Source organism: Aquila chrysaetos, chromosome 12 (assembly GCF_900496995.4).
Source record: "Aquila chrysaetos chrysaetos chromosome 12, bAquChr1.4, whole genome shotgun sequence".
Lineage (NCBI taxonomy): Eukaryota > Metazoa > Chordata > Aves > Accipitriformes > Accipitridae > Aquila > Aquila chrysaetos.
The window spans coordinates 37,202,522-37,219,181 of NC_044015.1; the positions used below are offsets into that span (position 1 = coordinate 37,202,522).

Below are 16,660 nucleotides of genomic sequence, written 5' to 3' on the forward strand. Positions count from 1 at the left end.
CAAACCTACCTTAGAGGACCACCGAGCCCCCAGCTGGGGGGTATACGGGGTGGGGGGACCCCATCTTTACCCCCAGCAAGCGCTGGCCCCCCCTCCCCACGAGGCTGCGCCGGCTCCAGCCGCTCCCGCGATCCAAGCGGAGCAGATGGCACGCGCAACACTTACGGCTTCGCTTTCCAGCCGCCATCGCAGAGCTGCTTCTCAGCAGGGCGGAGGCGGGGGGGGGGGGGGGGGGGGGAGACGGCTTTTTTTTTTTTTTTTTTTAAATTTTTTTTTTTTTTATTTTCCCTGGGAATTTTGATTTTCGTTAAAAAAACATGTATAATCCTGCGCTTGAGACCTGGGAGCCCCTGGCAGGCAGAGCACAGTGCTCTGCGGAAGGACGGTGCGTGCCGGCTCGTCGGCAGTCTGTCTGTCCGTGCCTATGGAACCCGCTGACCGCCCGAAATCCCTGTTGAGAGGGACAAATCCTGGAAAGCCTCGCAAAGCAGAGATGGGGGGAAAAAAAAAGGGATGAAGCGATCAAAAAAAGGGCTTTCTAGGGATTCTGCTGGCTCACCTGGATTTCTTCCTTTTTGATGGCTCATCCCCTGCTCACCGAGGGGCAGCTTCTGCCTCTGCCACCCCGGTGGGGCAGGCAGCGGGTTTGGAGAAGCGTGCCCTGAGTGGAGGAGACCTGGAGGGAAAGCCGAACCGTGTTTCAGCTCCCTGGGATATCAGTCCTCCTGTCTCCACCAACTAAGATGGAGCAAGGGAGATGCTGTCCCACCCAAGGCGATGACAGGCTCTGGGGGCATTCGCCAGCTTGGGGACCAGACCTGCCTGGGTCCGATGCCGTGGCACACCACAGTCCTCTTGTCCTACACCGACGGCTCAAACCAGGTTTTTAGCTTCCTGGTGGAAGCCAACACCTAGAATGAGGCTGGGAAACCATAAATCTGGGCATCGCAGACACCAGATTGCTTTCAGCAGCCGCGCTCTGCACAGAGCTCGGCGATAAGTAACAAAAAGTCTGCGCTTTGCACCGCTGATTTCTTGTCTGGGGATGCATAAAACCTGGGAGATGACAGATCGGCACCTCAATCCAAGAGCATCCCCGCGCTCGCTCTGCCGGAGAGGCGGATAAACAAAGGCGGCCCTCCCCGGTGTCCGCAGGCAGCTGCCACTGCTGTTGTGCAATAGCGAGAGGGGGGAAAAAAAAAAAAAACAAAAAACCAAAAAAACAAAAGAGGTCTGCACCGCCAGGATCCACGGGAATGGGATGCCCCCAGCGCTATCCCGGCCCTTTTATTCTGTTGGTACCCGCAGGGAGCTTGGCCCCGGCCCCTCGGACACCTCCCCTCCCCGGGGGTCTCCTCGCCCAGCCGCCACGGCTGGATGCCAAGGGCAGCGCCATACGGTGTAACCACTCGGCATGGCACGGCGAGGAGGAAAACATCTCGTTTGGGCACAGAGAGCGGCTCGGCCATCCCAGCAAAATTGCTCAACGATGATTTGTACCAGGCTGTAGCAGTTTTGTGCCGACGGCTGCTGTCGGGTGGGACAGACGCCTGTCCGAATCCCACGTGGGACTGTGCAGGCAGAAGAGTTTGAGAGCCCATCCGACGGCACCCAGAGATTCGGTGAGGTCAAATATTTGGCAGGGAAGTTTTCTGATGCCGTTCCTTAATTTAGACAACCCCACCGCTGGCAAGGACTGGTGGGTGCTCACCGATGCTTCGCACTGGCTGGTCGCGACAGCAAGGGAAAAGGGAGCGTGCTGGGAAATGCTAACTTGAGGATGTTTCCAAGAAAAAAAAAAAAAAAAAGAGAAGATGGCCATGGCTGCAGCACTGAAACACCCAGGTCTTGGTCCATCCATACGTGGGCACGTGCTGGTTGTGCTCGCCTAGCCTCGTGAGCTCACAGCAGCCTAAAGCAGCCGGAATAACGGTGCCGCGCTCCTCCCGAACCCACCCTCCTTCCCCAAAATGCTGGCTGGACCCCTGCGTCCCATCTCCATCCCCTTTTCCAACCACTGCGGCCCCGCGCTGCCCTATTCCTGCCCCATCGGTTTGTGGCTCAAGCCCCAGCTCCTCGCACAAGACCACCGCCGCTGGGCTTCCCCCCGACAGAGCAGCACAGCCCCCAAAATTTGGCTTTTGGAAGTGCCAACGAGCGCATCTCTAGCTCCCGGGGGGGCCGCACGGATTATTTCACCAGGCCACCACGGCGAATCCTTCGACAGGAGGGAAGGCAAGGCAAGAAACCATCTTTGCAACCCCAAAGTTGAATAATTATCACCTGGGCTGGGAGAAGCCCTCTCCTCCTCCCCAGGCACCGGCTCCCAGGACCCACCAGCACCCGGGGAGGGGACGGCACCGCCGGCCCCCCCAATCCCCGGGGCTTTGCCGAGGAATGCCGGGGGCGGCGGTGGAGAGGGGGGGAGCAGCCGCGGCGCTGGGAAGGGAACCAGCTGGAGAGCCGCAGCCTCATGAAATAATGAAATGCCAAACCAACCCCTGCATCTTCCACAGTCTCTCAGGTCACCTACCAGATTAGGAGGCCTGTTGCTAAGGCAACCATATCTTGCAAGTGCTAGCTGAACTTCCCCATCGTTTTTAACCCTTTAAGGAGCAAAAAAAAAAAAAAAAAGAAAAAAAAAAGAAAAGAAATAGATATAAAAAAATAATAAAAGGGTAACGCCAATGATGCAACCCGCGGGAGACCAGCGGAGGCAAAGGGGGGGGGGCGGCTGCGAAAGGGAAATAAAATAAAAGGCACCCCAGCAGCCACCTCCCGCACGATGCACGCCGCGCTGGCTCCCTTCCAGGCGGCTAATAAAATTATTCGGCATCCGCGCACGCACGCGAGACCCGGCAAACTTTCGATGCGCCTGGCATGGCAGCGGTAGGGGGGGGGGGGGGGGGGGGGAGGCAACAAAAAGTCAGGTTATGCATATGAAATGGGGGCAAACAAAGCAAAAATGGAACTTTTTTTTTTTTTTTTTTTTTTTTAATACAAGCCCTGATGGCCTCGCAGACACTGGGCAAGCCCTGCCACCGCGGCAAGCAGCCGGCAGGCCGGCGCCGCGCAGGAGGGGACAGATGGCCGGCGCTGCGCCCGGCAGCAACGTCGGGATGGAGGTGATGGGCGCCTGCGGCCACCCCACCAGTTTTGCTGCAACCAAGGGCCAGGAGCGACCATGACGGGGACGCGTGGCTTGTGCTCTGTGACGATAAAATAAAATAAAAATAAAAATAGCTCCCTCACCGCCCAGGGATCACATTCCAGCGGGGTGATGGGGAGCACGGTCCCCCGCTCTGGGTGGATAAAACCCCATTTTGAAGACACACAAGCAGGGAGCCCCAGATATTGCAGCTTGCTGGGATAACGGGAAGGCCTGCGAGCAATAGGAAAAAAAAAAAAAAAAAAGGAGCAAGGCAATGCACAGACAGCACAAGGGGAAGGGAAAAAAAAAAAAAAAAAAAGGAGGGAGGGGAGAAAGAGGCATGGAAACGAGGAGAAAATGTGGAGCGGCATAAATCAGGCGCGCGGGGGGAGCCGGGGAGGCACGGCAGCACGTGCTGTATTCCAAGCGCGCGGGCAGCGCACGCGGCCGGCTTCTGCCTGGCAGGGTTCGCACCGGGAAGCAAACCGGCCTCGTGCCCCAGGGAAAAGGGCTCCCACCTTCCCCCCCACCCGGGGGTGCTAATTCGGTGTGGGGTATCGGCTCTGCCACCCAGCAACCCATCGTTCCCCTGGTAAAATCTCTTTGGGAAAGAAAAAGCCTCCGCTGGCACCGGTGCAAAAGATACTCAAGGGCAAAAATTTAGGGGATTCCCCTTTTTCCACACACCCCCCCACCCTCAGGTCAAGGCGAGGACAGCAAGTGCGACAATTCCTGCTGAATTCCCCTCAAATGAGGGCAGCAAGATGGAAACTTGCTCCCAAAGCCACCTTCTTCCCACCAGCCTGCTCCAAAAATCGCAATAGAGGCGCGAGGGTCTGTGCAAACCCAGCCCCGCTTTGCTCTGGGGTTGCGGTGAGATGGGCTCGCGGCCGGGCCACTGCACCAAGGGGCTGCCGGCATTGCCCCCCGGCTCCGGTCCTGCCCTCCGGCCTCGCCCCCCACGCCGGCACCCCCGCACCTTGCCAACTAGCTGGCGGGAGAAACTTAATTAGCCACGTCCGTCAACCCCAAACATCTGTAACCGGCAAATTTACAACCAGAAATAAAGAGGAGTGACCTTCGCGGTGTTGAAAGACAGTTGGGTTCTTGTATTACAACGGCGGGGACAGGCAAAATTCATTATCTCTAATAGCCATCCTTATAACCAGATTAAACACAAAGGCAGCAATTCCGTATTCCCTGACGTGCCACCGTCCCCATCCCGAGCGGAGGGGAGCTCCCCTCTGCCACAGCACCGCTCGCACAAACCCCCATCGCTGCAAATTCAGTTGATCTTTATGCACGTGGCCATCTCCATCCTTCCTACCTGGGAAAAACAGTATCCCGGCTCGTCCCACCCCACCGGACTTGGGGACACCCAGCTGGCATCTCATCCCTCCTGGTCCTTCTCCAGGCAGCGCCGGGGAGATGCTCGGCTTCCCTGCGAGCATCCCGGGGAGGGGGGTACCAGCGGCGAGCTCCCCCCAGCACCAGGGACACTGCGGTGGCACCCAGAGCGGGTACTGCAGATGTTTGCTCACGGGATGCAAGGGAAAAAACACCTGGTTTCCAGCACACAACCAAACAGAGCCTGACCCTCCAGAAATAATCACCGTCACGTCTCAGCGCACGTACGTTCCCAAGCGCGAGGGCTTTTGTCCTGAAGACGTAGCCAAGGCTTTCACCTCTGGCTGCGAGATGCATGCGGTGCCAATCACCGGCCGGGGAGCGAGAGCCTGTTATTTTCATCAGAGGATGTTCTCTGTGGGGACCTTCAGCTGCCAGCCAGGAGAAACAAGCCACTGGAGAAAACTCGAGCCTCCTAATGGCTTTTTCTTTACCACCCCCAGCCCTGGCAGCAGCGCGAGGGCAGCTCCTTCTCCAGAACATGAGCACCAGCGGGGCCAGCTGGTTTCTCCTGTGTTCAGCAGCAACAAGTCAAACTGCTTGGAAAACACTTAAGGTGGGGGGAGGAAGCTTCAAATGGACCAGGCGGACGGTGCTCCGCACTGGAGCAACAGTAAAAGTTAAAATTAATTAGCTGGCAGGATGACAAAGAAGCCATTGTGCAGCACGGTGGAGCAATCCAAGTACAAAGGCTTTATATAAGTCATGTTGAAAACTCCTTGATGACTGCAGGTAAGGACGGACAAGCTGTCAGGACGTGCCACGACACCCTGAAGGGCTCAGGGACAAGCAAGTAAATGTGCTTTTAACGATGAAACGAGCCCTGGGAGCCCCAGCCTGGATCTTCTCTCCAGAGGAGACTGGCAAAGGCGTGAAGCACCTAGGCGTTACCGGTGCTGCGATGCCCAGGATAAAACAAAACCAGCCGGTTTGGGTTTTTCCCTGGAAAATCGCGCTCGAGCTGGGCCGAAGATGCCCACGTGCCACACGGACCGGCGTTTGCTTCCTTGTGAGCTCCCGCCTCCATCCCCAGCCATACCCCACCGAGCACACCCCCGCTGAAAGCCCAAGAGACGAGACCCAGCGTTCCGAAGCGCGGCTGCCCCTGCCTCGAACCAGACCCCAACGGGGTCTTACGAAACCAGACCCACCTCCCGGTTCACACCTTTCGGAGAAAGACCCCAACAGCCAAAGGGTCTCCATCACCAACAGGCAGACCCGGGTTCCGCTCCTCGGGGAGAAGCGGGCACCCTCCCCAGAGCCGCCGGGGATGCAGGAGGAGGGCAAGGCGGGGGGCTGAAGCTGCGACGGAGAGTCACCCCAACGCTGCTACTGGCCATGACCCCCGCCACCTTCACCCCCCCACCCCACAGGCAGATGGGCGGTGGTGCGGAGGGAGGCCGGGTGTGATTTACACCCCACCAGCTGCACAGCTCTCCCGCGGAAAGCAGCGGAGGGGGAGCGAAACACCTCTCCCTCCTCCTCCTCGCTGCGAGCATCGCTCCCAGGCAGCGGGATGTGGGGGCTCAAGCAGCCCCCTGAGCCCCACAAGCTACCCTTATCCCAGTGGGGCTCCCCCAAAAACCAGGGACGAGCACCCATCGAGCGCCCGGCGGAGCAGGAGGGCGAGGAGGATGCTCTGCCGGGCTTTGGCAGGGGAGCAGAGCCGAGCGCGACGCCGCAGCCTTATCTGCCCACCCCAAACCAGGGCACGCTGCGAGGAAGCGCCCTGCCCCCTTCCTCGGCGTGCGCTGCCTTTTTTTTTTTTTTTTCCACTTAAAAAACCCCAAAACAACAAACCAAGCTCCCAGCTCCTCCCCAGCCCAGAAGCTGAGCTGCAAGGCGCAGCTCAGGGCAGAGCCCGGCACCACTAGCTGCCCCTGGGGGTGATGCAGGGGCTTTTCCCCCCCTTACAGTTACCAGAAATGAATAAATAAGCGATGCCAAAGCTTGGGACACCCCCGCAGCAAGCCTATTTTGGGAGGAAAGGGGAAGACAGCCAGCCGCTCGCCTTGGCAGGCACCCATCGGTGCTGGACCAGGCACCCCGGGTGCAACGGCAGCCGCACGGGTGGGAGCTGGGGCAGGAGAGGGATGCAGGAGAAAACCCAGCTCCGGGCCGGCATGCCTGCCAGGAATGCCATGGGATGCAGGCACCACAGCTGCGCCGGGCAGGTCGCGCTCCCCAGCGAGTCAGAGCCGCTGCAGTGCATCCTCTGCTTCGGTCTGTAGCCAAAAAAATCCCAATTATAGGTGCGAGCTCAGCCCTGTGAGGTTGTAAGAAACCAGCCCAAATCCAGGGAAAACAGGAGGGAAAAACCCCCACCAGACCCCGTTTGAGGCAGGCAGGAGGGGCGGCGAGAGCTCATTTTCACTACAGAAAGCCGCTGCACCCCGGGAGGAGAGGCGCCACATCAAATGTTCAAGGGTTGATGCAGAAACATTAAGAAAAAAAAAAATTAAAAAGAAAATGTTAGCTTAAGACACAGCTAGAGGTCTTCCTTTGGACTTTATCTGGAGGCGGCAGGCTGCGGCGGCGCTGCCTTGCACATGGACAGACAGACAGACCCCGCAGCCTCCCGCTTGGCCCGGGGAACAGAGAGGTGGAAATCACCTTGCTAAAAGCCACCGGTTGTGGTGACGATGGCCATGGAGGAGGAAGAGTAAGGCAGGTTGGAGAGCACTTGATGGCCGGGTGCAAAGTGCTGCTCTGCTGACCCAACCACGTGCCAAATAGATATAGGTGCGTGGGCTTATATATTTATATCCATATTTATATCTTAATTCTGTATATTGCATAGATATAATTGCATATATACATACACACACACATAAATTTTGCTTAATTCTGATGTCAGCAGCACCCATGCACGCACCATTAAACTCAGGCAGGAGAGTGGGCATTTCTCCCTTCTCAAAAAAAAAAAAAAAAAACCAAAAAAACCCACAACTAAATGCACAAACCTGAGACAAAAGAAAAGGTGGCCTTACCACAGGGGGAGCTGCACCCCATCCATGTCCAAACCTTACCCAAAGCTCCCCCCCGGGTGCCCTTCTTGTCCCAGCCGGGGACAGGGGATGGCCATCACCACCACAGGACACGGGGACAGGCGTAGAGAGGTGGAGGGGGGTAGGGGGGGTGGGCAGCTGGGTCCCACCACACGTGGGAAGCGGCACCCACAAGCAGCCGCCTTGTATTTTGGAAATCCCCCCCTCTACTGCACAGCTGTAGCTTTGAACTCAGCTCCTGGCACTCGTGGCCACAAGCAGGAGTTTTAAGAGAAGAAAAAAAAAAAAAAAACAAAAAAAATAATAAAAAAAAACCCAAACCGTGGCAGAGGCAAGGTATTTGTTTACTTGCAAAGAGCCGTTTTCGCTCCCCGCCAGCCCAGAGGAAAGCGCTGCTTCCGCCCCGCCGAGCCCCCCAGCCCCGGTGCGTGGGGGGGGGGTTGTCTCCCCCCGGGGATCTGCAGGGTCAGGACTCGGAGGGAGACGCTGCTGGGAAATAAAAGAGGGAACGTGCTCGTGTGACTGAGCAGAAGCCTCAGCGGGAGTTTCATAACCTGACCCGGGAGCGGGATGCTGGCGAGGCAGCCGTGCGATGCTCCCGGGGATACAGCCCAGCTCCGCGGTCCCCACGGGCGGAGCGGGGCGGACCCCCGCCATCGGCCGGGCTGGGATGCACTGGGGGGGTGGGGGGGGGACACACACGAGCTGCTCCAGGTGCCGCATCTCTCCCTCTGCCACCCCATCTGTTTATACGGCTCTCAAGGAAAAACACAGGACCAAACGCCGCTGCGGCAGCTCCCCCAGCTCCTCGCCAGAGCACCCCCGGTCAGCGAGGGCTTCACGCAGCCGGGTGCCATTTAGGTGGTGCTGGCTCTGCCGCGGGGGGGGGCACGCACGGTGAAAGAGGAGAAAGAGCCGGAGCCCCTCGCCCGCTCCCCGGGACCCGCTCCGGCAGCTGTTTCCAATAGATCCAGGGACGGCTTTACAAGAGAAAAATAGGGAACAAAAGGTAGGAGAAAATCCAAGTTTCCAAGGTAAGGAAGGAAATGATCAGGAGAACAGGAAAGCCTCACTCGTACCCAATACACGGCGTCCTGACCTAACGAACCTCCCCACTGCCCGCCGCAGCAGGACGGCGAGCCCCCCCCCCCGGCCCCGTGCCGGACTGCCGGCCAGCCTCCCCGGCACGGCTCGGCACGGCACGGCACGGCGGCCCCTCGCCCTCTTTGTTCCTCTGAAGGGACCCCAGAAAGCAGGGGAGGGCAGAGCTGCGAGCTTTGTGCTTGCCCAGAGCGGAGCATCTGCCGGGGGCGGCCGTTTCCCCCCCCCGCCGCCGTAGCCCACCGAGCCCGGCGGCGGGTCCCCTCGCCGGCCTCACCGCGCTCGCCCACGTGGCCGCCGGGGCAAACAATGGGATGGCGCGGGCCGCCGCGCTTGCCACGCAAGGCCTTCCTCCTCCTCCTCCTCCTCCCCGCCGTGGGCTTTGCCTGCCACCGGGAGCTGGCCCCTCTCGAGCGCTGGGTGGGAGGAATTTAAAAAAAAAAAAACCACACAAAAATAAATACGGAAAACGCACGGAAAAGGCTCAAATCTGCCTCGCTGCCGCGCTTCGGTTCGTGAACGGCGAGGGCACGCCGACCCGCGCGCACCGAGGTGGGCGACGGGGACGGCAGAGCGGGGACCTCCCCGGGCAGCACCCGGGGTGCAGGGGGTCCCCGCCTGCAGCGCAAACCCCCACCTGCCCTCCCATCCCTCGGCCAGGATGGAAGAAATCCTCCCCTCTCCTCCCGTCCCACCCCCGGCTTTTCCGGAGAAACCCCCTCCCGGATTGGAGCCGGAGAAACTTTGCATCTTCACGCCATTTGTTGACATAAAATCCATCCCCTGCCTTACTTTTGCAGAGGCACTCGGGGCGGGGTGGAGCGGGGGGGAACGTCTGTTTCCATTTGAAACTGTCAAAATTAGCATTCAGTAATTAAAAATCACACCCTTTCTCTTAATAACCTAACCAGCATGATACAATCAGGTTGTGCCAACTCTTTAATCTAATTGACTAATTACAGATTTTAATTTAGTCAGTTACTGAACAACTGCTGACAATTTGTTTTCATTAGGGACAGAACAGGATAAATATTTAGGCTCCCCAGTCAAAGACTAAGACATAAGCTCTGGGCTCTGACCTCCAGTTTCACGCCGGCGGCTTCTCCATCGGCATCACCCATGGAAAGGTGCCTCTCTGAAACGCCCCGGTCCCGCCATCGGGAAGTGTGGCAGCAGAGGCTGCTCTGTCGTGACAGCCGATATTGTTTAAAATATAAAATTAAACTAATCCGGCTTTGCACGGTGCTCCAGTAGAAGCAGGGTTTAAGGGACGCTCAGGCTCGCAGGTGGGATGGGGACACCAGTATCCTAAACTGGGAGGGAAGGCTGAGTCCAGGACACTGCCAGGAGAGGGAATTTCTGTATTTATTTATTTATTTTTTTTTTTTTAGTGATGTGGAGTTTTGCAGCTGCTCCTGGCAGCCCGCCACTCCCGAAGGAAACTCCTCTCTCCGGTTACCTACCGGGGAACCCTGTCCCTGCAGAGCAGAGCTGGACGGAGCCCAGAGAGAGCGCAGTCCCACGCGGAGACGGGACGGACGGAGCCGTGCGTGCCGCCGTCCGAGCCCCACGCCCAGCGCTCGGGCAATGCCCGTGGGGGCTCCCAGGGACCGCACAGAGCTGTTCCCAACCCCTGCCCCCGCGTTGCGCCAAACCCGCCCCCAAAAACACCTGCCCTCCTCCGCTTCTAACGCGCTGTCTGCGGAGGGCACGTTGCAGAAGCGCTCGGGGACCACCACCACCACCACTGCAGGAGCGCTCACGGGCCACCACCATCACGCTTGCTGGTCCCACACCCACCCCACGCAGCCGTGGGTGCTTGGAGCAAGAGTCTCACAGCCTTCGCTGGTCCTGGAGCAAGAAGACAGGCCGCCACAGGAGAGGTGACAGTCACGCCGAACCCCTCACGCAGGCAGAGCGTCTCCTCCCAGGAGAGGTCCCACATGGCCATCTTGGCAATGCCATGAGGCGGCCGCACGGACCCCGGGGAGCAGAAGATGCTGTGACAATGAGGAGATGCCGGTCCCACAGCCAGCCGGGGCGTGATGGGCAGATCCAGCAGAAAAGGACCGTTTCCCATGCCTCGCCTCCAGAGCGTGGCTGGGAGGGCACTTAGAGCTGGGGGGGGGAAAAGCTGGGTTTGGGGTTCACACTCCAGTGCCTGGGTGACACCCCCAGCCCGTACTGCCAACAGGCAAAACCCTTCCAGCCCCTTGGGTTTCACCTGGTTCCCCGCTGAGCAGTCTTGCACGCTAACACCAGCAAGCCTGGATGCTACATCCCTCCATCTCCAGGGGCTTCAGAAACGCCCTCACCGAGATCTCAATCCAAGGGGAACTGTTTCAGACGGTGAGGAAAAAGGAGCGCTGGTTGCCCTCAACCAGGATGGGAGGACACGAGCCCCAACCACACCATCTTTTCCCAGACCAACCGCCACCTTTCCAGCAGCAACCGCCCCTGCTGCAGCAGAGCATCCTTCCAGACCCAAGTTAGAAAGAACTGCAGCAGCTTTCCAAAGTTTAAAAAAAAAAAAAAAAAAAAAAAAAATCAATACTTTGCATTAATGGCGAGTTGAAGCCACCGCTCCATAGATCTTGCACTGCAAAGAAAACAGCATTTCAAATGTTCCCCAGTGTGGGTCCTTCTCAGGGGGGAGCTGGGGGCAGCAGAGGAGGGGAAGGATGAAGTCAAACTCTCAGGCAGCCGAAGGCTACCCTAATTTTTCTCTCCTGCACGTTGATGCTCCGAGCTGGCCGTGCAGGCAGAGCAATACCGCAAAAAGTATGTAGCAACAGTCAACTAGATTTAAGTTCATTTTCTGTAGCTCGAGGCCAAAATCGACTGAAGTGGTTCTGGTGATCAAGTTTTCTGCAATTCCCCTTTCTATGTATTACCTCTTTGACAGAAATTCACTGCGGTATTTAAACTGGCAGTCATCACCGCTAACTCAAATTGTATTGGCTTTCACGGCGTTGAAATGCTCAACTGCGACCAGCCATCGGCCAATTCCCAGATAACGCAGCGGCTGAAATCCCCTGTCATGCCGAGCGATCCCGTTGCAAGCTCGCCGACTCCGGCAGCGCGCCGGAGCGCACCGCAAAGCTGGTGCACTTGCCGTGGGGCTTTGCCCAGCGGAGAAGCCCAAATCAACGGCTGTGGGTTGAGTCTTAGGAGTTGACGGGTACTTCTGGTGCTGTTAACTTGGATAAACTCTTGATACAGGTGGGACAGGCTGACTAATAACCAATCTTCCAACCAGCACAACTCGTTAGTTGCATTAACAGACTTGCAGCCGTGCCGGAGACAGAAGGAAAGAAGTGCGGCGTTCCTCCTGCCTGCGCCAGGTGAATCCTGGCTCCCATCACCCCTCTCCCAACAAGCACCTTTCTACCAAGTCCCAGCAGCCTTTTGTCCCGGCTTCGGAGAAAAACCTCGGGGGAAAGGTAAAAAGCAATATCCCTCAGCCACGGCGAGAGCCCATGGCTTTCAAGGGTGTCCCTGCCCCCAAAAAGAGCAGTGGGATTTCTCCTTCTTTTTTCCCCCTCACTAGAAAGAGTTCAATATTAAAAACTGGAGGGGGAAATTGGCAATTTGTCCTGCTGCTCCTAATAGTTTTCATACGGTTACGCTGGGAAACGAAGTGGAAATGACACAGTAAGCAAATCCCACCGTTAGCACCCTGCTAACGAGGTGCACCGCTCCCCCTCCTGAAGATGAGTCTCCCGGGCGAGCACCCCTCCGGTGCCGGCTACGGGAGGGCTGCGTGCCAAGCCCTGGCTGGCCCAGCACCGCCGCGCTGCTCCCGGAGCATCCCCCTGTTTCATCTTTAGAGTGGCATGGTAAATACATAGTCTTTGGGTAAATAAACACCATATTTCGGGCAAACACCGAGCTGGCTGCGCGGAGGTTGCCCATCGTTGGCCAAGTGTAAATATGATGCTCTACCAATCTGGGCCAAGGCTTATATCAGAGTATTTTTAATCACAACCACCGTATGAAGTGATTCATGACTCGCTGGTCCAGCCCCATTGAGGGCTCGTACCCCATTTTAGCTGCCATGCACTGGCTGATGGGTTGTGGCGTTTGGTGCTTGATAAAAACCTGCATTCCGACTCCGGCACCCATCGGCGAGGCCAGCCACCACGCTCACCGGCACTGGCAGCCCGCCCCGGCACAGAGGCTGGTGAGAAACAAGGCGCTATTCACACTCCCCCGGTTATCATTCGGTTCTTTGGTCAATATTTAAGTTTTGGCCGGGTAGGTCCCTCACCTTGTAAAGTACACGCTGTGCCGGCAAAACACCGCTCCTCAGAGAGGGACTGTGCCGTGAGCATCTGCCACCGGCCATGCCGGGAGGGAGAAGCACAGCCCCCGCTTTGAGGCCAAAACATGTCTGGGGAAACCAGACCAGTGCCACCAAGCCAAGGCACAGGGGAGCGAAAATCTTCTTACGAGTCTTCAAGGTAAAACCCAAAACATAAAGCTCTTGGGGCTGTTACAAAACTGCATTACACCAAGAATTAAAAACAATCAGGATTGTGTCTATTTACTGTAAGCTTAAAGCAACGTGTATTAAAGAAGTTTATGCGAATCATCTAATGCACTCAGGCCTATTGTTAGAATTATTACCAAGCTAAAAAAAGATTAATTTCTCTAAATACACTAAATCCTCAGACACGATGAGGAAACTGCTGTGAACGAAGCATTACCACATCTTGGTTGCTAATGTCATCTTCACCTGCGGCTTTGCCGCCCAAAGATCTACCTTCGCCTTGCTCCCGATGAGCCTGCTGTCCCAACCGTGCTCCAGAAAAACCCAGAACTTGGCCCAAAACGCCCAGGGAGCGAGCAGCCGCCCGTGCCAAGCCGAGCACTGCTGGACGTGCCGCCGGTTGTCAGCTCTGACCCCTCGGTTCAGGAGTTCACCATCTTAATCCGACCCAGTAAAAACAAGCGATGCAGATAGCGGCCACGGGGAGGGACGGACAGACGGACAACCCCCCACCCAGCAAATACCCCAGACCTGTTTCCCCCACGCCCCAGCGAGACGAGACGAGCATCTTTCCCCCCCAGGCAGAGAGAAGAGGCAGCTCAGCAGCCAGCCCAGGCTCTCTGGCAGCCCGGCGCTGCCCGTGCCCCGGGGCGACCGCTGTGGCCAGCGCCAGCGCCGGCACGCAGGAGCACCGCGGAGGTCCCCGAGACGCTCGCCAACAAACCCTCGCGCATCCCAACCCAGGCATGTCGAGGCAACGAGAAACTCGGGAAGGGAGGAAAAATGGTTTCCATACCATAGGCTCCCCGGAGCAGACAAAACCAGCTCCTGCTACAGGGTTTAAACTCACTTGACTGGGGTCCAAGCCCGCAGCCAGGTGACTAATCCTTCGACGCAAATTCCTCCCGATGCTACGGACGCGGACGACGCGCGCGGGACAGGAGCGGGCAGCCCGCCCGTCGCCCACCGGAGCCGACACGCCACGCGCCCTCGCTAAGAGGTGTCTTTTTGGGAGGCACCTCAGCCTCGGCATCCTGCCCCAAAAGCATCACCCGTGGTTCACGCTAACACCTCTGAAGAGAACGACCCAAAACACCGACAGAAGAGATGCACACCGTCAACCGACGGGGGTCTGCAACACCACCTTCAACGATCAAATACCTCTGCCTTGAGCAAACACCTCTACCTTGCTGGTCTCAAGGGAGGACTCGGACGACCAAAGGAAGACCCCCAGCCTTGCCAAAGGCAAGGAGATACTCAGTGGGGCGTTCAACAGCGTTTTGAGGAATCCCCCCCTCCTCCCCACCGCCATCCAACCCCTGCCCACCCTTTGAGACATCCTCAGCATGAAATATCTCACCATCGATCCTCTAGTAAACGCTTTGTTGTCCATTGCTATGCAAAACTGCTTAATTCTACCAGTAGCCTGAATGCCTTTAAGTGCTCGAGATAAGTATCTGAGCTAATTTACATAATTGCAACATTATGAAATACTGTTCAGTCAAATCAGAACGTCGTTGGTTAAAAAACCCATGCTTTTGCCAGTGGGTTACGTTGGCTCTCGGTGCGCCGGAGAAGCCGGAGCTCCCCAACGCTGTAATTACCGCGAGGATTAGAAACTTGTTACTCACGTAGTCATGAAAGGCTTTCGCTTCACTCGAATGTTCACAAGTGTCTCGCCTTTCGGGAGCTGCGCAGTAAAGGTCCCAAAACACGCTGCGTGGCGGAGAAAGTCGAGAGAAGAGGCAGTTACTCATCGGGGCTCGCGCACCGAGGGGGGGTCGTCACCGGAGGCCGGGCCCACGGTCGGGCATGGGACCTCAGCCGGATCCGGCCGCGCATCCCAACTCGAAGCCGCTCGGACCCCGGGAAGCGCCCGACCCGGTGCCGCCGCCCCGGGGATGGGCGACGTTGGGTGTTTTAAGAGGCAAAAGCCGACTTTCGGGGCTAACGACCGCGCCGCTTCGGGGACGTCTCCGACCCTCCCGGCCCCGCTACCACCACCTCGCCCTTACCTTCCCCCCCCCCCGGGCACCCCCACGGCCCCGCCGCAACTCGCTCTCCCCAACCGGCCCCGGCGGCTTTTCGGCCCCGTTGCCGCCCAGGGCTGCCAGGCAAGGAGGCTCCCGCGGGGGGGGGGACGGACACGGACGAACGGGGACGACCGTGGGGGAGGCTCCGCCGCGCCTCGACGCCCTGCGGGGAGCGAGGAAGCCGGGGCGGTTCGGGGCTCGGCGCGCCGCTGCTGACTCACGCCGCCACCGGGGTTTTACCCCCCGGGGGGGGGGCAACGCTCCGCCGGGGCGACCCCGCGACACCCACCCCGTGGGCTGCCGGCTCCCACCCGCGACGCGGCACCGTGGGGTGCTCCCACCCGCCCGCACGGCCGCGCGTGTGTGTGTGTGTCCGTGTGCCCCCCCCCCCCGGCACTTACCACCACCAGGAGTGCAGGAAGCCGGGGGGCTCGCCCAGCGTGATGTTCTTCTCCCACCGGATCTGCGGGCGAGAGGAAGGCGGGGGTGGAAGGGGGGGGGGGGGGGTGTTTGCCGGAGGAGAAGGAGGGGGGGGGGGGGGGTGGTCACGAGTGGGCGTGGGCCCCCACGCGCGGCGACCCCCCGGCGCCGCCGCCGCCGCCGCCCCGCGCAAGATGGAGGGCGGGCGGGCGTGCGTGCGGCGGCGCACAAAGGGCGCGGGGGGCGGCGGGGCTCACCTCGGACAGGAAGGTCTGCGCCGACTTCTGGGCGCCGACGTGCAGCAGGTACTCGTAGACGTACAGCGCCAGCCTGCAACAGCCGAGCGGCGGGTCGGGGCGGGGGAGAAGGAGGAGCACCCCCCCCTCCTCCTCCTCCTCCTCCTCCTCCTCCTCCCCGCCGCCGCCCCGCACAAAGCCGCCCCGGTTCCTTCTCCCCCCCCCCCCCCGCCCCCGCCGCCTTCCTCCTCCTCCCGCCGCCGCCGCCGCGCTTACTTCTCCCGCGCCTGCCCGTCCGAGGGCACCGCCGAGCCCTTCCCTTTGGCGAACATGGTCCGCGCCGAGGAGGAGGGGGGCGGCCGCTGACCACCGCCGCCGCCGACCGGGAGCCGCTCTGCTGCCCGCCGCTGAGGGAGCGCCGGGGGCTGTCAGAGCGCCGGCCGCCGCCGCGCCCCCATCGCCCCGCGCTGCTCCTCCGCCGCCGCTCGCTGCGCCCGCCGCGCCGCTGGCCGCGCACCCGAACGTGGCCGCGCCGGGCACCGCCCCCCCCCCCCGCCGACGGGCGCTCGCCGCCGCCAATCACCGGCGAGGAAAGGCGGCGCCGACCCGCGCCACGCCTCCCTCCGGAGGCGGCGGGCGAGCCTCCCGCGGCGAGGAAGGAGGGAGGGGAAGAGGAGGAGGTGTGGGGGGGGGGGGGGGCGCGACGCGCGGGTCCTAGCGTCCCACCGGCTCGGCCCGCAGGCGGCGTAGCTCCCCCGGCGCGCCGCCGGGCCGTGGCCCTTTAAGGCGCCGAGCCGAGGCGCGCAGCGCCC

General features: G+C 59.6%; 1 protein-coding gene across 7 annotated transcripts in view; it reads right to left on the reverse strand.

Moving 5' to 3' along the window:
- Positions 1-16,512, reverse strand: part of SSBP3 (single stranded DNA binding protein 3) — a 56,981-nt gene extending 40,469 nt beyond the window's left edge. For 4 of the 7 annotated variants that reach the window (XM_030033784.1, XM_030033783.1, XM_030033782.1 and 1 more), the window contains exons 1-4: positions 16,125-16,390; positions 15,870-15,942; positions 15,594-15,655; positions 14,791-14,875 (exon numbers count right to left, since the gene is read on the reverse strand). In XM_030033784.1, the coding sequence (XP_029889644.1) occupies positions 14,791-14,875; positions 15,594-15,655; positions 15,870-15,942; positions 16,125-16,180 (276 nt within the window). In that variant the 5' untranslated portion in view covers positions 16,181-16,390. Of the gene's footprint in view, positions 1-14,790; positions 14,876-15,593; positions 15,656-15,869; positions 15,943-16,124 lie in introns of all 7 variants that reach the window. The other 3 variants (XR_005933621.1, XM_041127539.1, XM_041127538.1) reach the window with 3 other exon arrangements.
- Positions 16,513-16,660: the final 148 nt, after the last annotated feature.